Source organism: Venturia canescens, chromosome 5, assembly GCF_019457755.1.
Source record: "Venturia canescens isolate UGA chromosome 5, ASM1945775v1, whole genome shotgun sequence".
Taxonomy (NCBI): Eukaryota; Metazoa; Arthropoda; class Insecta; order Hymenoptera; family Ichneumonidae; genus Venturia; species Venturia canescens.
Genome location: NC_057425.1, coordinates 5,754,972 through 5,775,596, shown reverse-complemented (window position 1 = coordinate 5,775,596; position 20,625 = coordinate 5,754,972). Strand labels below are relative to the sequence as shown.

Here is a 20,625-nt window from a genome sequence, read left to right as displayed (position 1 = left end):
TGAAAACCCCACAAGCACGCAGTATTCAGAAAATATTAACACAATTATAGAAACGACCAAAACCGAATAATTTTTATATATTCAGTAAGGAATTGTGTTTTTTTTTTGGGATATTTCATCGATGAGTGATGACAGAAATGATATATAATGATATTTTGTGAATTTCTCAGCAAAAAAACGCGGCATGCAAAATATTTCACCGACACGCTATTCTCCAATTATATGCCTTCTTTCCCTTCTTACTCAAGGCGTGATTGGCCCAGAGTATGAGCCAATGGTTTCCTCTGCGCTCGCTTGGCGGTTTTATCCGCAATATGAGCTTGTCTTCTTCTTACGTTGCGAGTGCTTGTTTACAGTAATTGTTCTTTGTCCTTCCGAAGGGCAGCAGAGGTCTTTCGCTTTTGGTGCTATGAACTAGGAAATTCTAATCCCTCCCGAATTTTCGTGTCTTCTTTACACTAACCATTGTGTTTGTAGTGTCAATATAAAATATTTCAAATCATTAGTTTTTTTTGTTTCAACTTATACGCCTGTTGGTAATCAGCGATAATTAATCGGCGCATTATTTTTTTTCTTTTGGCCGGTGTTGGAAGCCACGTGCAACTGATGAGGTAAGTTTCATTTCTTTGTGTCTAAATTCTTATTATATTATTACTTACGTTTCTACACTTTGATATTTGCTAAAAAAAAATGGTTCGACCAATGAAATTGTGAAAATCTGTTTCATTCATCGTGTCGTACGGAAAAATTTGTCATAGATATACGTAAAGCGTATGAACAAAATAATGTACGGTTTTTTTTTCTACATAATCGAAATAGCGTTGTACGAACGATAAACGAATATGGCCCTAACCGCCGATGATCAGATAAAGAGCAATCGATGTGAACAGGAATCAATGATTGATTTTGACATTTTTTTCATGACATGGTACAGATTTTTTCTCTCAATTGAAATAAATATATTTAATTCTCTCATTGTGATACCATTGTATGTTAAAAAAACGTTCTTTGAGACATTTAGGTTGAAATTTCTACTGGGATTTTTAGATAATAAATGTATCACAATGTAAAAAATACAATTCAATGTTTCAATGAATTATTGGCTCTATTACTATATTTTTACAATTAAATGTTGATATTTAAAATGAACAGTGTGGTTCATTACCATAGTTTTTTTCAACCATTAATTGAAAAACAGATTTGTGGAAGAAAAATACATATAAAAATGAACATTTTTTTTTATTGAATTGCTGCATGTTTTATAAAAGTGAATAAAAATTGGAAGATCATTATCTCCAAAATTGAATTTTTTCAAGATTTCAGAAAGTCCATGGACTAAACAAAGTTGGCAGTTCATTTCTCCAAACTTCTTTATACCAGTGACAATGTAGCTTCAATCTGCTTGAACCAAGGATTTGCGTCTGTAAGATTGATTGTTTTATAAATGTTTTTATTTTGTTCTAAAAACCATTAAGTACACGAAGGAAAATCCTCCGAGCTATTTTCCTGTAATTGAGAGGCGTGTTGTTAAGATTATTGATGGAGAAATGAAATTTTTTGATTTTATTTCAGATAATTGTGCTACAGCCATTTTGAAAATGCCGACCTCACTGTCCAGAGAGGAAGTTAAGAACCTCTTGTCTTCCCTGTTGATAGCAAGGAAAGAGGCGCTTACAACAGGTGTGCCAATAGTTAAATTGGACTACGACTTCAAAGAAGAAACTGGTATACGCATACCATTCAGAGAATTTGGTCATGGATGTCTGGTGGATTTTCTACGGAGTCTACCTGATGGATTGAGCATAAGACCTTCCAACGGAATGCATTATGCTTATCCGGTAGTGTCGGAGAAAACGCAACATGTGAGTAATCTGGTTGCTGGTCAGAATCGCAGAAAAATGGCTCGTCCGACAAGGAGATTGCACAAGCCAAGCGCCTATTATCCAAAAGTTCAATTGCCGCCAATGAGATTAAGCAGTAAGCAGTTGACAGAGATAGCAAAACTCGTGAAGAATAATGTAAACGGTATCCATCACAGTCGAGTTCTTGATTTCGTGAAAAAAAACTTGGATGCTCACATCAACTGGATGGATTTGAAGCGGCAGTTGGCAGACATTGCTCATGAGGTAGAAGTTGCAGGTGACTGGTTGTATCCGGCGGTTTCACCGTACCGTCATCAGGAATATAAACAGCCGCAACCTCGAGATGCCTCCACAAGTGAAGAATCTCGAGCCAACAGCCAGCCTTCGCAATTTAATGAAAGAAAAGCCACCTGCAGGCCAGCTGGATTTTCCCACAGCGAAGACGATGACTGTAGCAAAGATTTCTATGCCGAAGCGAATGAAAAGATCGTGCAAAAGGAGGACAATAAACCAAAAGAAAACCATCCATCAAATGAAAAAACACCCGTTTATCCCACGTCCACTTCTGACAAAAATGAGACCGTTAAGTGTCCACCGGGTTTCCATGAGCTGCAAGAAACAACCTCCACCAACGACGACGCAACCGATAACGAAGCGATAAGCCATCTCATTAACGAACGAACGCGAATCCGCTTGCAGAAACTCATCGAAAAACATCCTGATGGTATCTGGTGCGCTGATTTGCCTCAATTATACCGAAACGAATATACGATTCCTCTCAACTACGAAGAACTTGGCTTCGTCAGCGTTATCGAGTTTGTGTCTCATCTGCCAGGGATCTTTCAATCAACGAGACCACAAGACAAAGGGGATTTCAAACTGTATAATGCTAAAACTGGCATTCCAGACGCCAAGCCTCGTGAAAGACCTAAAGTTGCCACTCTCGCTACTCTTCACAACATCTATGAACAGTATGTCGAACCAACTGAAGCAATCCCGTCTGTTTTGGTACGATAAACTTTATTAATAATCTTACTTTGATTCCATGTCTTCATTAGTAACTTTCGGAAATGGCTCACGTCAAATGAGAATTTTTTTAACTTTCATAATTGCTAGTCTCGATCGAGTCCAATTTTGATTGGAAAAGTATCGACTTTCTGCTGAACAACGTTTTTTTATTTTTTTTCATTAGTCAAAATTAACAATGGATAAACTTATCCCCGACGGAGTGATGACAGCGAACGAGACGGTGGCGCAAATTTGTGTCACGGAGTTGAATCGTGGTATTAACGAATACATCAACGTGATAGTTTGCGACGTTTATACACCGACATTCTTTTGGATACAATTGTTTCGGCGAATCCCCAAATTCCAAAGCTTCATGAACGAACTTCAGTAGGTTCCAAACTTCTTTCTAAAGAATTACTAACCGGGCTTTTTGAAAGCACATTTTGAATGGATTTTTATTTATTTTAGCGCTTTTTACGAACGTGAGGCTAAAAAATACGTGCTACCGTTGGCTGTGATGGAGAAAGGGATGAATTGTGCTTGTACATATGATGGTAAATGGCACAGAGCCATTATCAAGACTGTCAGGCCAGACAATTACGTTACTGTAAGTTTTTTTTAACGTTATCTCTTCAACCGCAAATATTCATTGTGGCATATCATCTGCAGGGAAAAAAAGATAAAGAAAAGTAATAATATTTTACTTGAAAAGGAATTTATGATTGAGAGCACTTTCTCTCGTTTTTCTTTACAAAATCTCTTTTGCATGGTCACTTGAGAATGAATTTGGGCTTGTGGATTTGTAATACAAAATTATAATGAATTCGGATAAGCTCAACGAATCAGTGATGGAAACGAAGACTCAAAGATTCTGGATGGTGCGTTTACAGGTTTTGTTCTACGATTATGGAACCATCAAGAGTTATCCAGCGGAATCCATACACTTTTTGCATCGCAAGTTTTCGAATATACCAGCGCAGGCGATACCTTGTGGCTTGTACAACGTGAAACCTGTGTCAGGAACTCAATGGCCGTGGAACGTTGCATGTGAATTTGTTAATAGAACAACGAACGTGCCACTCGTTGCTACGATAGCTTCGATAGACACAGATGTAAGTTCTGCATTGAATCTGCATTAACACAATATTTTTTAATGTCTTAACTGGTTTTCTCGTATCTCGTCAGACGAATTCGATGATGGTGGCGTTGACAAACACCGACGGACCCGAGGATTTCCACATAAACGATTGGATGGTTCAAAGCGGTTTCGCGGTTTATGGATCTATGGTTCGTATCAGGCCACGGAACTATCCATTCCGACGTTTCTTGGAATGCAAGTCTCGCATTTCCCCACAAAGTGGTAAAGAGCTCTTGTCGAGCGATACAAGTGAGATTTACTCAAAAGCGAATAACGCACGGATCGAGAACGATTTAATGGAAAAGCGCGATTTTTACGATAGTTTGTTAAAATTACATCGTGTATCAAGGCTCGGTAAAATTTCAGCGTCACCATTGTTAGTTGACGACAGCACGGGAGAGGAATGCGAGAATCGTCGTTTTTCGTCAGGAAACTGTGAAGAGAGCGTTGTCAAGGACGAGAATAAAACGAGCCAAGCGAAATTGGATTCCGGTACACGCGATCAAAAAATCAATAAAAAACTGCTCAAAGATCTGTGTGAATCACATCAGAGTCGCAAACTATCGGAAGCCGATAGAACTACCGAGAGTGATTCACCGTACCGTGGAGATCGGGGTCCTACGAACCTCTCTCTATCCGGGCACTTTTTGAATAGTGACGTTCGTAAAAACCAGCATTCTAATGTTGAAAATCCCCAGTCAAGTATGAGGAAACAATGCATCACGGAAATTCCCACTGACGACAGCAGCATGACCGATGAGGATCGAGCTGTCAATCCGCCGAACGAAGTCGTTCCCTTACATCTCCGAAATTCTGGCCCAATCGAAAGTTTACCTGAATTTGGAACATTGCATAGCAGATTCGGCGGCAACGGTCGTATGGAATTCATTGATTGGTCAATGGCTTCGAAACCTGATAAAATTGACAAAAAAGCAACGAATATTCCTAGTCGTCCGACTGAAATCGGAGAAAAAATAAGTAAGGATGTTACTAAGCATGAATCAAAGGTGCAGGAACGGCGTAATCACGAGAGTAATAAATCCCTTAAGGAGCTTGAATCTCGCTCGGACGTTACTGGGAAAGAAAACACTGATAATTCAAATTGGGATGGGCCGAAGAAACTTCCAGTGGCTAGAAGAGCCTTATGGGATCTCGTGAAGAAAAAGAGAGACCAAAGTTCTTCTGGCTCTGGCGAAACAGAATGCGAAAAGGAGATGAAAGGCCGTGAAGGAGAGGCAAATGTCGACTCAGTAAAAAAAAAAACGCCAATTTTTTTTCACATCGAGGAAATGAAGGTTCCGACGACGATAAATAATGGTGCGGATGGTGATAAAGGTCATTGGAAGGCTGTTCCACTGGAGGATATAAAAAAATTGATCAAAAATTCAGAGACTAAAAAAAAGGTATCGATCACAAAGAAAAATCATAAATTACTAAGAAACGAAGAGCCTTCGAACCTCCCAAAAGCTGATAAATGTTTCGTACGAATTGTCGATGAAGTTATACTCTCAGATTGTGCGAAGGTTGAATCAGCACCTGCACTACTCAGAGGAAATATTAAACCGATAAAGGACATAAAACCTCGGTTGAAAATGATGAAGAACAGACTGAAAGAGCAGCGCCAAGAGCGTGTAAAACTATTTATACCGGACAGAATAATGAATATTATACGAAGCGAGGTGTTGAAGGACAGTTCGGACGATGATCAGGCTGTCGATTCGAGCTCGTCACAGAGCAAAGAGTCGAAAACTTTGTCGGAGTCGTTGAGCGAGAGGGATGAGAGTTCGGATTCTGCTGTACAATCAACAAAGTCAGTAAATTTAATTGAGTTTTCGGACTCGAAGGATTCCTCGAGTGAAATATCGACTGGGCAACCGATTCAGAAATCTTCTGCATTGGAAATAAATTTAATCGCGGACATCGGTGAATCGAGTACGAACAAACCGGATTTGCTCTCGAATATCAAGGGATCAAGCTGCAATACTGAAGAACCTGGTGAAAAGGGGTCCGTTTCAGATTCACCACAAGACACGAATGCTTGGCTCCAAAATGTTTGTCTTAAATCGAAGACGCCACTGCAAAACTTGATTCACTCGCACGCGAATAGTACCTTCAACTCCACTCTCGATTCCGACGATTTATCGTTCGAGGAAACCAAGATCGGGAAAGATAAGACATTTGTTGCAGTAGATTCGCCTCTTATTTCCATTAATAATTCTCTAATTGAAGAACGAAGTTTGAAAAATGGAGCCAACGCTTCGCTAACGCTGGTGAACGAGGAACTCTGTGATCTGCAGAAAAAGATGGAGAATAACGACCACAAAAAAGAAAACGAACTAATGACTGTCTCGTCAAAACCTCGTGCCTCTGAAGAGGTTCCAGTCTTCGACGATTTGAATCTCGAGTCTAACGATGACGAGTGGGATTACTCTCCCGGATGGCGTCTTCCTGAGGTTCCCGAAACTTGTGAAACAGTGAACAATTGTCCAGAACCTTCTGGAAGTCAATCGGTCGTTATTGAAGAAGTGAATTCGGAGCAGATCGACCCGAGCGACGAGAGCAGTATCGAAATGTCCGAAGACATTGACATCGATACGAGGTCGCACGGTTCCTCGAGACAGGAAACTGACACCGACCCGCCGGCGAAGGACTGTAAATCTATTACGATTGACGACGATTCGTTTGCTTATGCGAAATTAAATCTCACCGAAGATTCCATGTTCAACAAATCGGAATTGCCTCTCGATGACGACGAATCTCGCACGCCCTCCCGATCCTGCGATTTTCGAAATGACAAAAAACCTCTCATCGATCCAAATTCTTCTTCGAACGACGAATCTCTAACGCAAAACGCTACTCCCGAACAATCTTCGTTATCCGGTTACAAACGTTATTCGATTTTGAGTGAAATTCAGAAATCGCCGATGCTCAATAAGCCCAACACTTTTGCGGCTCTTGACGATAGCTCATCCGGGGAAAAATCGGACACTAGTTACAAAATTTCCCTCATCAAAGCTCTAAAACGTTATTTTTGAAGTTTTTGCTATTTTTCTATTATATTTTTCATATTCAGTTAACCTACGCAGTGTGTACGTTAAATTTTGACAAATGATATCAATCCCGCACGACGAATATAATAATTTTAATTTCATTTTTTCACTTAATCATAGACAGTATGATACGCATAAATCGAATCCTTTTTCGATATTATTCAAAGATTTTCTGAATTTTATATTCTTCAACTTTATCAAAAAACGTACAGGCCAACAGAAAAACAACTTTGTGTTCCATCTTCGACTATAGCATTATTCTGCTATTCAATATTTTCACGAGGGAAAAATCAGTCCTTTTTTTGTACCATTTTTGAATATTTAATTCTTATAGGTTTTGTACATTCTCTGAAACATTATAAATAAAGTATACTTTCGTTAAACAAAACCGGAGAGATTTTTCATTATTTTATTATTTCGAGCTATCCTACTTAAAGGGAATGGTTGAGGGCACGAGAATACCCAGTGACGAATAATGCCAGCTTCCGGCTATCAATTTTTGACGACCATCCCCCTAGTCATAACTTTGAAAGAAAAAACATTTGTACATTTTGTTGTTGCAAGAGATTTTAGTTTGAGTTTGAGTTTTATTATATTATCGAACAAACACTAATGGTGACCCAAAAAACAATTTTATTCCACTTTATAACAATATTGCACAAACGTGAAAAATATGAGGGAAGATTTAATTAAATTCAGTTGTTTCGCTTGAATAATTTGGAAATTTTGAGAAAACCCTTCACGATATTTCGATAGAAATTCGTACTTTCGTGTTTTAACAAACTCGATGATACCCACAGCTTAGCAATGTCATTGCCCATTAATCAGATCAGAGACTTGAAGGGGACTTCAATATCTGATATATTTTTAAAATGTATCCCCAATGCAATATGTCAAATTTGTTAACTTACGTGCTTCTGCAGGGCGAAACGGTTGATATGAACGAAAGGCCTTACAACCAATCATCAGAATCGAGGTCATACGGAACGGGTCAAGGACAGAACGGTTTGAGCTCTATTTCGGAAAAGGAAGAACCGAACATAACGGATTTCACGCTCGCGAAAAGCATTGCGATGGGTTTCGATATTCACCAACATATGAACGAGTGCATAAGAGTATCAGCGGCGCGATTTAAATTCGATGTTGAAATATTCTTGAAGAATGGCATTTCTGCAGAGCCCGACGTGATTAAAATTTTTGAAGAACTCTGTGAACTTTTACGACCAACTTGTTCATCGAACGACCCGGTGAGTTCAGGAAATGGAACATCACCAACTCCAGTTACACCCCAGCAATCTAACGGTCCGACAGAAACGTCAACTGTTCAGTCAAACGTGAAAAACCATGAAAATACTTTTTCCTCGAGACTCGAGCCGGAAGTCGCCGATGAAAGTGCGAATCCTCCGGCCGATGTTTTCGTCGAACTAACGACCCCTATGGATCCTACTACAACAGTGAAGTTCAACGGTTTTGCGGAGCATCAATCGGACCACGATTCGAGTCCTAACGTCGTCTCTGATGCACCGGTCGATCAGTTTGAGAGCTATTTTCCTGAACGCACCCGAGTTGTTACCGAGTCTGCGCCGACTTTGTCAAACGACTGGGTCACATCCATGCGCCAAAAATTCCAGGATTCATTGAGGCTATCCGTTCATAATTTTTCGGAGCGTACTTTTGCTTCGAAACAGCCTTCTGAGCCTGGACATTTCCAATTCAAAGATACGAATCCCTTTAGACTCGATGTTTTGTCGGAAATGAATTCGCAATCTCTGCCAGAAAAATCTCAACTGAAAAGGCCTCGTAGGGCGAGCAGTTCACACACGAAGAGACCAGAGTTCGAACCGCAGCCTCGAGTCATTTACGAATCTGGACCAGTTATGTACAACAACGAGAATAAAAACTATTCTAATTACATGGAGAAAACGAAGGAAATTATGAAGGAACGACAAAAAATAATCGAATTGAAAAGGGTCAACGTTGAATCGTGGATCGAAAGTGGCTTCCACGCGAACAATAATTACTCCGTTGCATCAACGCCGTCCACAGGTCCTCCCGCGCAAACTTTGCCTGATTTTAACGAAACACCCATCGAACGAGTTGTTTGCAACGGTACTCGATTTTCAAACAACAATTCGTCGCGCTCTCCATCGGATTGGCTCGACTCGATCGACAGCGCGATCGCATTCCAGAAGAGAATAAAATCACCATCTGACTCGAACAAAAGCCGATTTGAGACAATGCGAGAAATTCCCGATGCTGAGCAGCTCGCAGAATCAAACGCAGTGGCGCCGAAAAACATAACTTCCCAAAATCAAGATCACTCGGTCAGTGAAAGACGGATAAGAACCGAAATAGCATACGCCCAAGACGCAACGGGACAAATGATTTGGAGCGTTAGGAAAGTTCGTGAGTACACTGACAATTTTGAAAAATTGCTTGTAAAAATAAAAACAGTTTGTACATGATTGTGCAAGGGTAAAAACTGCAGCATGCTTTGCTATTGCAATATGTTTTTCGTTTCTGATAAATCTTTCAAGTTCGTGCATTATCTGGGTCAAAAGCCCGCTTGAAAACTCCCGTGTTAAAGTCCTTATTGAATTGTCTTTTGAATGTAGGAGTGGCGTACAATGTTTCATGTGCACGATTCCTTCTCTCAAACGTCTCAAATTCTGAAAAATAGATTTAAAATTACCTGTTTTGGCAATATTCAAGAATATTTCTTTGGACGATGAGTCGAAAAGCATTTTTTCATAATGCTGTCATAGGAACTGTCTATATTCCCTGCACCCATTGAAATTCATTTTGATTTTTTTATATTCACTTATTATCCGTTGACTTTTTTCTCCAGAGATAAGTACTCGCTACGTCTTTCTGATAATCTATCGAAACGAGGGATGGATAGCCGTCGAAGAATTTGCGGCTGCATTCACGAACATGTCATCAGACGCGATGTTAAAGATCCTCTCTATTCAAAGAGTTGAGATTCCTTTTTTGAAAATAGGTCGAACCAATAACTCCTCGTTGTTCAACGAACTCGATGGGTAATATTTCGAACAGTTCATACTATCATTTCATTACTTCGTAAAAGTCACTATTTCAAATAATTGAAATGAAACCTACGCGGACAAGTGTTTATCGAATTTTCGATCAAACTTGGATTTATTTCGTCCCTTTCGTATTTTGATTACATTTTTGTGCTTTACCCAACGACACTTCGTAACGAATAATTCAATGAGCTTCGTCTTTCTGTAAAATACCAATTTTTTGTTCTTTCGTTTCCTGCATTATTTTACCTTTGTCAATGTCTTTCCGTTGAATTAGTGCGCCACCTTCGTACTGTCATGATTCTTTGTTCTTTGTACATAAAAAAAAAAAAAAAAATAATAGAACAACAAGAATAGTGATGAGTAGACGAATACCCGTTCGTACTGCTTGGTATGTCAGAAGATTCGGAGAGCCAATATCAGTGTAAATTGCTTTTTTTGTGGGCCATGAAAATTTCTTGATTTAATGCAATCAATATTTGTCATTCCACTCCAATCTCCTATATCCTGCATTTATATGTAAACGATAACGAGGCACCGTGTTAAAAAAATTATTGAATGTGCAAAATTGTTTGATCGAATGGACACTAATAATTGCATCACCAATAATTCAACGTTACTAACAAATGCATCAATGATAATTCAACGTTACTAACAATTGCATCGATCACATCTTTGCTAATTTATAACAAGAGATTCGGCTTGAAAAAACGTTAGCTTGATTAAAACGCGCGTTTGAAACATTGTAATGCAACTGAATACAGAGATTTTTTTAACTTTATTTCAGCACTTCAGTAAACGTACCGAGGGATCAATTCAACAAAATCGACCAGTTCCTAACCCTGGTACCGCTGAAAAGCGCCCTTAAAATTCTCCATAAGCTGAACATGATCAAGCCGAAACAAGTCACTCTAGCAGCTAAGGATCAGATTTATCCTGCGTCATCTACGGTGCTCTATGACATTCGAACGGTGATAAATGCTTGGGGCCAGTACCAGCAAGAGTGTCCAAGATCGTAATTAGCGTTTGAGATAGCACAAAAAAATTGTCATTACTATTATCATACGATTGGCGTTACTCCGGGTCCGGTAGTATCGTTATCAGGTATGAATAAGTGGTAATATTGATGATATTTAAAAATATTGACCTCAATTCGTTATTACGACACCGTAGTCCAATGGATTTTGGACGTCATTAAAATTTGAAAATCATTGAGCAAACGCAAGTAGATGAATTTTTTTAGATACATTATTTTGGAGTTTTGTTTTGTTTGTTTTTTTTTTTTTTTTTCAATTCCAAATGGACCTTCTCAGCGAGAAAAGTATTACGTCGCAGATTATTTTGTATTCCTCTGACGGTCCTAGGAATTTGTTTTTATCTTTAGTTTATCAACGAAATAATGTTTTATTTATGATTTTATTACTAATTAATTGCTGATATAACTTATGAGCTTAACGTGTAATGTTTTTTCCCAAGAACGTACTTTCATTAGAGAATAATAAGGGAAAATTAGTTCCTTAGTTGCACTGGATCGTAGTGCACATTTAGTTGGTAACTAAAAGTGTTACGAGAATAAGTTGCAAATTGTAAACAGTTTTTTTCTGAGAGAAGCGTTGTTTTGCAATCCAATTAAAAAATGTTCTCGTATCTTCAAGTATTCTATTCATTTTTTATACATCCAGCGATTCAATATTTGTTCTTTCATTTTTTTGTACTCTTACATTTCGTTATATCGAAAAAATTGGGCGGCAGGATTATCTCGATTGAAACGTGATTCGGATTCTGGTTCATCGAGCATTGCAAGTAGAAACGATTTCTGACAACTGCGCTGCTTTTTTGTTTGTTTTCCGATACATACCCGTGCAGTTGGATGATATTAGGAGATAATCGCAATATCGATACGCAGAAATCAAAACCTATAAACTCAAAATTATCGTGACATTTCGATGACACGAGATTTCAATGCAATAATTCAAATGGGAGACAAACAAGATGAGAATTCTAATGAAATTGAGAAGCGTAATTTGAAAAATAAGAGTTCTTGCGATCCGGAATCAAAGTCCAGTGACGAAACGAAGAAAATGTCGAATCCTGTGAAAAACATCGACGCTACTAAATCATCGAAATCTTCAAACATCTCGTCGTCCTCGATGAGCAACATAGCGTCGCTGCTGTCCGTTGCTGAGAAAACCATAAAAGATCTCTACGACACGGTCTCCAAAAAAGTCTCGAATTTCGTGGCTACCGATCTCCAACAATTGAAGAATCTTTCGAAAGATGAATTGAGCAAATTACAAGCTTCTCTCCACGAGTATAAAAATCAGTTGGAAAAATTATCACAAGAGAAAATCAAGTACATCGGTGAAATGAAGGACAAACTGCAAACGAGAATAATTACGAGCGAAGAAGCAAAAAATTTCGTCAAGTATATGGACGACCGAATAGCCACGATTAAAAAACTGACGGAAAATATGACAAACACACTGAGGAAGAACGAGGCTGCGAATACTTTTGTCAAAGATCTTCATGACGTCATGGCCGATTACGGAAAGAAAATGACTACTGCCATGCTTGATTTGTACAAAGCTCTCAAGGTAATTCGCTTTGCTGATTTTCCTGGACCTGAAAAATTCGAAAACAGTTGGAAAGAGTGGCGAAATTCGTAGGATTATTTTTGAGAACGCGAAACAGTGAAGAACCGAAAACTTGTTTATTTTGTCGTGTTTGTTCAAACATTCCTGCAGGAAATAGCGGGAAATCTCAGTCAAACTGTCATAGACAAGGAAAAATTTACGAAAAATATACCAACAAGTGCAGAATTACAAAAAATGCCATCGATGCTTAACAAAATGTTTAAAAAAATGGGATCCGGTGCGTCAAACACCAAAGATGCTGGGGAAGCAGCCAAAAAGGTTCTGTTACCGGTGGCACGTTTCAGGCAAAAATTGCCTACGTTTAATTTCAGCAAACATTTCAATTCTGAGACTATGTATGGAAGAGCAAATGTGGGTACACTTACAAGAAACCAAAATGCTTTTCAGTTCATTTATTGTAAATTGACGATCATTTTTACATTAACGAAAATTACGATTATAACAAATAACCAATGATGAGTTATCTACAGAATGAATATTCAAGGCGTGAGTATAATTGATCGGTCTATAAAAATTGCAGGTAGCGAAGGCAACTTATGCTGGTGTCCTTCTATATTTTTTGTACTGGAAAATGAAGAAAGCAAGATCCTAACATAGTTGAATAATTTCAAGTTTTCTCAAGACCAAATTAATTCGTTAACTCAGAAATGTTTCATATCAATTCAGACGTTTTGAAATTCAAAAAACAAGTTATTTTCCCGGTCATACACAAGTCGACTGCGGTATCGATCATGCGGTCGTGCATGCGCTCGATGACGTTCGGGGTGCTGCTCCGCACGAAATGTTAAAAATGGCGCATTAGCAGAAGAAAACGAGAAACACTACGTGGTCACGTCGTGCTCTGCGTCATTTAAAGAAACCAATTTCTGTGACACTATATCAAAATGTCTGAAGAGGTGAAATTAACTGGCCTTTCAAAATATTTCAATAATTCGACATTCCACGGACGAGCTAATGTGAGTACAACTTATAACTCAAGTCGGGAAAAAACGTTTTCTAACCTCTTCTTGTTTAGACGTTTTGCCTGTACCTTTTTATTTTCTATTATTAATTACAGGTTGCGAAAGCGACGTACGCTGTGATGGGTCTGATCGGTCTCTACTTCGCCCTTAAGCCAAAAAAGAAGCAGTAATATGTCAAATTTTAGAGTATCATCTTTTTTTGTTCTCCGACGGACTGTAGAACTCCAAGAGTGCTTACATAACAATTATGTTGGTCAAAAGAAAAACTTGTAATATGACTTGTGTGCTCAATCTAATACAAGTTTAGCCAAGCACTTTCATTACTTCAATCTCTTTTATTTCTTCTCACAATCCTCTTTCGGAAGTTTCTTACACATTAGCAATTTGATTCAGGTAAGTGCATTTTTTTTTTCATTTTCATTTTTTCCAAGAGTAAACAAGTTGGCACACTTTTAGATCAATTAGTACTTTTCAAAGATCATTGTAATGTGTACCAGATTAATTTTTACAGTCTAGTTAGTGTATCAAAAGTCTCTGATAATGTTTGAAAACACATGCCGTCTACCATGATTCGATACTGCTGAAATGCGTAGAATGTTCTGTTGTTTTAAAACCGTAAGCTCAATTACAAATATCTGTTGATTGCGAGATTCAAATATTCGATTGATGTTGAAAAGTGAATTTTCCGTGTGGAATCTTGAATAGCATATTAACATGGAGGACGTTTTGAAAAAAAGCACAAAAAAAACTGGAAGCAAAGAAGCAGTTTCATTATAAATTTCTGTTTTCAACACTTGTTTCGATGCAGTTTTCTGAAATTCATTGAACAAAGGTTTTTAGGGGGAGTATCGGAATGTGGGACAAAATACATACCTACAGAGAATAATAATTCAACAAAAGTGATGTACGAAGGATTCTTATACACGTATATTTCTTCATATATGTACATAAATATTGTATAGTCATATTTTTGTATATTTACAATATAGTAAAATGATGAAGCAGTCACGTTTACTGGCACAAAAACACTGAATCGTATATGCATTAAAAATGGTCATTTGTGTTTCATTATTATTGCGAAGGAGAAGCCTTCGACTTGGAAGAATCAGTCAAAAAATTGAGTGGGTTTGAACGAATCGTTTGAAATATTCTCAACAAATTAATGACCAATAAATTCCTAGTGTTCCAGTAAAAAAAAATCTTCAAAACACGCTATAACTAACAGTCGTTAAAATTTCCACTGATTTTGTGAAAAGCCTTTACGAAGTCCCGTTGCGTTTTATTTCAGCATTTAACGAGAAGTGAACGATTCGCTTTTCATTATGTAATTCATAATTATGAGTCTCGTTATCATCTTACATATTTTATCATTTTTATTATTTTGATATTCATTACTCTCTTTTTTTATATATTTATGTGAATGCGTAAAGCTTAAATCCGATACACAAGAATTTCATTTTTCGAAGCTTATTTATTATGAACGTCGTTGACGATCACGAAGAGTTATCATTTTGTTAGGGGGTTATGTAATTATGTTTATAATTGAAAGGATTTTTATTCGTATTTTAATGCCTCAAAGTGATCGCTTATTATACTCTTAATAGATAAACTTTTTACTTTTTGATTAACGTAGTCTGATAGAAATTTTCATGACTAGGATTCCGTAAAACTTTGTCGTACAGCCATGAGAGCGTTTTTCTTCCCCTCTTAATAAATATATACGTTGACAATTTGGTGCGTTTGAACACACGCAACATTTCGTATCATTTATTTATTATTTTAACACGTAATAAAAAGTGGTTCGCATTATCGAAAATTCGCAGAGGTGAGTCTTGAATTGTATGAAGAATGAAATGATTATATGCAGGCTCGCGTTTACATCTTCTTCAACACGATAAATAATTATCTTTGGCTCGGTAGACATTGTTTTCGAATTTTATGCTTCGGAGGTTATGTTTCGCAGATCGCGATTTATTATTTTCCCGCGATTTATTATTTCTCATTTCCGACTCGATATTGAGGGGTGATATAGCAAAGTGAAAAACGGAAATTGAGTACCTTTGCGTTTATTCACTGTGCAAATCATGAATAATTGCATAACCCACGTGAATATGGGGAAAATTGAAGGAACGCTTTTCAAAAATATACATTTAGTCAAGATGATAAATAAATTTATGAATATTTCATGCATCTTTTCTCATGCATAAATTTTTCAATAACGATTCCGTTTTTCATTATATTCATCCGAATTGTTTACGTAAAATTGAATTCAACCCTTTTTTTCACATATACCCTCAATCTGTACGCAACACTCCGGTGTTTAGTTCCTTCGATTTTTCCTACCACATTTTCTCCCAGTAAATTCGTAATTTTCGTGTCGAATAGACATCAAATAGTTTCGTAAAATTTCTCATCTTTAATCGTTCCATGTATCCGCATAATTTCTTCCATTATTACGTTTTATTATCACAATTTCCGGGCTCGATTCGTAAAGCAATAAAAATCGAAAAATTTTCAGCCAATTGAAAATCTTTTCTCTCTGTTCCGTTAAATAACCTAAAAAAACGAACACAACGTAACTTCGGATTCGATTCTTTCGCTCGCCTTGTATCGAGGAATAATCGTTGAAAACCGATCAAACTTCGGATGCGAAATTGAAATAAAAATATTCCAACGAATTTCACTGTTCGAAAAAACATTCCATCGAGCTCCATGGAAAATCTGATCGCATCGCCCATCGGCAAAATGTTTGGACTCGTTTGCGAAGTAACAGAAAGTGATGACAGAAAGATAATTGAATTTTCTCGTTCAGCGTTTCACCAGGCAACTTCTTGCATCCACTCGTCGAGCGTATAGTAAAAAAAAATATCGTAGTGATTTATGAAGTATTTTTAAGTTTACAGTGACAAAATGACGTTTCGTGTGAATTATTTACAGCATGAAAATGACGTTCATTCGCTCATCATATTTTCTTGCATTTCTCATGCGATTGAGCCGTATACTTTCTCGATGAATCGAAACATTACAATTTAATAAGATGACGACGATATACACAGAGAATTCGACGTAACTACAGACACGGTGCATACCGAAATTCATTGCACACGAAATAACTTTGAATTCGATCTGAGTTGGTGCTTCCTCGGCACGACTCCTGTCTCAATGGACGAGTTTGAACAGCAGCTCTGCGTTCAAACTCGTCCATTAAGTGCGTTCTCACAGTTTCCTTCACCATCCAATTCGTCCATAAAACACTCGAGAATTTCCTGCTGCGGAGGTACGTGACCCACTTATTTAGTCCCTGCGGGGGACTCGTAGCGACTTTTCTTCTTTCTGCTTCCTATACTTTCGACTTTCACGACACGCACAATGAACGTTATTAATCAGGAAAGTGTTTTTTCGGTCAGTGTGTACACACCGGTGACTCAGTCACTCTCGTCCCAGCGGCGGTGTTTGCGGAGGTGAAGCGTGCGTAATTTCCTGGTAAAAATGAAGCGACAGCGAAGCAGAGGGAGGGGGAGAGAGCGTGTGTGTCGAGCGTCGTCGTTCGGAGCTTCCCAAGAGTGACATAAAGCACGCGTCACATCCAACGCAAGGTTCTCGTTTGTCGTGTTTTTTGCTGCTCTCAATATTCCTGGATTTGTCGCGATTTATCGTGCCTCCGATTCCCACACTGCGAGGCTCCATTAAGTACGATTTTTTCTCTCGTACGTTGCGCCGCGCGTAATTTGACTCGGCGTGGGTGTTCCCGGCGCTCGAGTTTCTCCGTGTGACGTCAGCCCCGTAAAGCGTCGCGCTCTGAGCCCAACTTTCCCCCGCTTTAGCCTAATTCTTTCCAATCTTTAAGGCCCGCGTGGACTTTTATTAACTTATCTTCGTCCAGCGCTCTCCGTCCGAGTTTTTGCCTCAGTCCACCAAGAGCCCCGAACTTCCGGCCAACTTTTCACCCCTCCAGGAGGCACCTTCCCACGATCCTTTCGCACGAGGCTCCGGGCCGGTTGACCGGCGTTTCAAACTTCTTTATTGACCCCCCGGAGAGATTTTTGATTGAGAGAAACTCGAGGCTTTTCTCGAGTAGAAACTCGCACGCCGAAACAATTGCTCGGCGAACTTCGAAGCGAGGCATTTCCGCAGTTTCAGTTTTCATCCCCAAGTGCGACGTGTACGACGAGGCGTTCCGTTCCTCGAACTCTCAACCCCCCCCCCCCCCCCCCCAAAAAGGAATCGGGCTCCTACTGCAGCGCGGTTTCCGCAATTTCTTTCTTGCCCCAACCGTTTTGGGTGCTCGAACTCCTCGACACCTGGCTCGGGCTCCGAGCCGGGTAGTAGACGCACGGCCCGGGGCTCGCGGACCTCCCCACGTTTTTCAGGCTCTGCCGCGTGCTCCCGTTCGTCAGAAGAACGTTGTTGTTCCTACCGACGATCGTGTTCGACCTGTTCCCGTAGCACCTTCTTATCGAGTTTCTCAACTCGATGTTCGTCATGTTCGTCACCACGGACTCGTCGTTCGTCTGGAACTCCGGGCTGTCTCGACCCGGCCCGAAAAACTTGGAGCTGCAGAACAACCGGAGGAATATCCTCTTGAATTTTCGCCCGAATATAACGTAGACTATGAAATTTACGCTGCTGTTTATCGTCACGAGCAAATTCCCCGATTGCACTAACCAAACCGGCGGTAAAACTTGAAACTTTTCGTAAACGTTCGACACCAATGGCAGAACGTTGCACACTATGAATACTATGACGACGCACATCAACATCGTCGCGAGCCCGATCTCTCGCCGCTGGGAACGGGACAAATGCTGCAGATCTCGGTTCGCCTTCCTCACCTGCAACACAAAAGTCGGTTCGATCCGTCAATTTCGGGGTAAAGATATTTTTAGGCACGCACTCGTAACTCGAGACTGGGGGACGAGCATCCCTGGCGGGGGTGGGTCGCCCTGACCCCTTAAAATCTCTCAAAGCTGTTAAATTCACGGTTTCATGCAATTTCCCTCGTCCCATTGACGTGAATTTTGATTTTTTACAAATATTTTCGTCTCTTTCGACGTGCGGAAAAAGACGATTTGAAGACGTTTTCAAATTAAGGTATTACCGGATGGAAAGCCCGCCGATAAATCGTATCTGATCGGAATTACCGTACTTCGTGATGCAATAAAAATCTGAAAAAATTCAGCAACGTTTGGAAAGCTATGAGCTACAATTATCAACAATAATATTCCCCAAAAGTTATTAATAAATTGTTTAAATAAATAATTTTTTCACAATTTTACAGTAAACTTTTTTTTACTTTTTTACGAAACGAATGTGCGCATTTTTCTTAATCCTCATGATGTTTTTTCACAATTTTCGTGGATTTTTGAAATTCCCTCTTTTCAATTTTTCAAGTGGCTCTATTTGTGCATTTTTGATCCAGTAACCTTGAGACTTTTCAAAACTGATGGTACAAATATGTCTTCTAAAACATATCCAAAATTCAAATTTAAAAAAAATTTTTTTCAACATTTTTTTAAGAAATTTCAAAAATCCACGAAAATTTGGAAAAAATTCATGTGCATTCAGAAAAATGCGCACATTTGATTCGTAAAAAAAAAAACAATAGGTCGCCGCAAAATTATTGAATAATTAATCGTTTAAACAATTTGTTATTAACTTTTGGGCAATATTATTATTGATTTATTGTTGTTCGTAGCTTTCCAAATGTTGCTGAATTTTTTCAGATTTTCATTGCATCACGAAGTACGGAAATTCCGATCAGATATTAAGTAAAAGTTGGAGTTTCGGGTGCTTTTCGTTTATTTTATAATAAAAGCTCGTACGCGTCTTTTACATGCTCGGGAGTACTGGAAAAATTATTTTTCAAAATTCTTTTCATGCTATTTATTGTACAATGGTGTGTTGAAAATGGCGCCCCTTGAATCGGCGTTGGCAGCAAGTCTCAAAGATGCTGGATCATCTCAGGACGAAAGCTGAGAAGATTCTTTACTGTTGTTAGCTGTGGCAGGACGCGCATTTTCAAAATAGTGTTTAGAAAAAATTGGCGACCATTCGAAGAAAAAAGTCACAATTTTTGTGGATTTCTCAGCATAGAAAATTGTTTATAAAAGAAGAAAAAAAGTTATCAAAAAATGGCTACGTCATCCTGAAAATACAAAAAACATGAAACACTAAATAATAAATTTTCCAGTGCTCCTGAGTAAAAAATGTGTACGAGCTTCCATGTAATCCATCGAACCAATTTTACTCTATAAAATAATAAACAAAAAACATTGATACGCGAACAACGTTTGTAATCGCTCGAGTAAGTTCCAAGCAGACTGGGAAATCTGACGACAAAAGTTTCGTCCGCTCAACTCAAATTGCAAATGTCAGGATCGAGCTACTTTTTAAATAAAAAATATGGGGAATCTCGCATAGAAACGAAGTTGATTATCGAGCGTTGAAAATCTGTGGAATAAATGCAAAAAGTTGCGAGACTCATAACTTTCGAAGGGCAGAGAAAATTGCACGAAACTTGGTCAGAGGCTGGACCGCATAAATAAAAGTCGCTCCACAGCTCGGAGACAGAAAGAGTCGAAAAGGTCAGATATCCTGACAAGATGAAAAATGCCATGAAAAAAGGGCTAATTGTAATTCGTCGGGTTTATGGTCGAAGTAAGTGATCGCGCAGCGTTGTATGCCCTCGGTTAGTATCCAGCTCATATTAAAGGAGCTTTAAATTTATGTGTCTATTATAAATGCGCATATAAAGTGATTTTTTTATGCGCTCAAACCACGTCGAATGCAGAGCTTTCATTTCCTAGCTCATCTCGTAGTTTTTTTTTCGAGGTAACACACTTTTCCTTCCCTCCTTTGCTCCCTCTCTCTCTCTCATTCTGGTTCATTCACATAAACATGTTGCGGTATA

General features: G+C 38.7%; 2 protein-coding genes and 1 long non-coding RNA gene across 6 annotated transcripts in view; 2 read left to right on the top strand and 1 right to left on the bottom strand.

The window, feature by feature from the left end:
• Positions 1 to 363: 363 nt before the first annotated feature.
• Positions 364 to 11,756, top strand: LOC122411104 (tudor domain-containing protein 5-like). 3 transcript variants are annotated; one of them, XM_043419646.1, is made up of 10 exons: positions 364 to 611; positions 1,317 to 1,423; positions 1,573 to 2,870; positions 3,055 to 3,257; positions 3,339 to 3,477; positions 3,761 to 3,982; positions 4,056 to 4,157; positions 7,982 to 9,464; positions 9,907 to 10,099; positions 10,890 to 11,756. In XM_043419646.1, the coding sequence occupies exons 3-10, from the start codon at positions 1,599 to 1,601 to the stop codon at positions 11,119 to 11,121; spliced, it is 3,846 nt and encodes a 1,281-aa protein (XP_043275581.1). In that variant the 5' UTR covers positions 364 to 611; positions 1,317 to 1,423; positions 1,573 to 1,598; the 3' UTR covers positions 11,122 to 11,756. The 3 variants fall into 3 exon arrangements, with proteins under 3 accessions (XP_043275581.1, XP_043275582.1, XP_043275580.1); XM_043419647.1 differs by lacking the exon at positions 9,907 to 10,099 and having other exon boundaries at positions 10,890 to 11,028; XM_043419645.1 differs by lacking the exons at positions 7,982 to 9,464; positions 9,907 to 10,099; positions 10,890 to 11,756 and having other exon boundaries at positions 4,056 to 7,446.
• A 1,732-nt stretch (positions 11,757 to 13,488) lies between these two features.
• Positions 13,489 to 14,573, top strand: LOC122410863 (uncharacterized). Of its 2 annotated transcripts, XR_006261028.1 has the most exons (3): positions 13,548 to 13,712; positions 13,814 to 14,111; positions 14,559 to 14,573. It is a non-coding gene; the product is annotated as an uncharacterized lncRNA (long non-coding RNA). The 2 variants fall into 2 exon arrangements; XR_006261027.1 differs by lacking the exon at positions 14,559 to 14,573 and having other exon boundaries at positions 13,489 to 13,712; positions 13,814 to 14,032.
• A 3,359-nt stretch (positions 14,574 to 17,932) lies between these two features.
• The window catches only part of LOC122410862 (FMRFamide receptor), a 30,207-nt gene continuing 27,514 nt past the window's right edge, over positions 17,933 to 20,625 (bottom strand). The window contains exon 5 of the mRNA XM_043419313.1: positions 17,933 to 18,547. Within this exon, the coding sequence (XP_043275248.1) occupies positions 17,951 to 18,547 (597 nt within the window). The 3' untranslated portion in view covers positions 17,933 to 17,950. The remainder of the gene's footprint in view (positions 18,548 to 20,625) is intronic.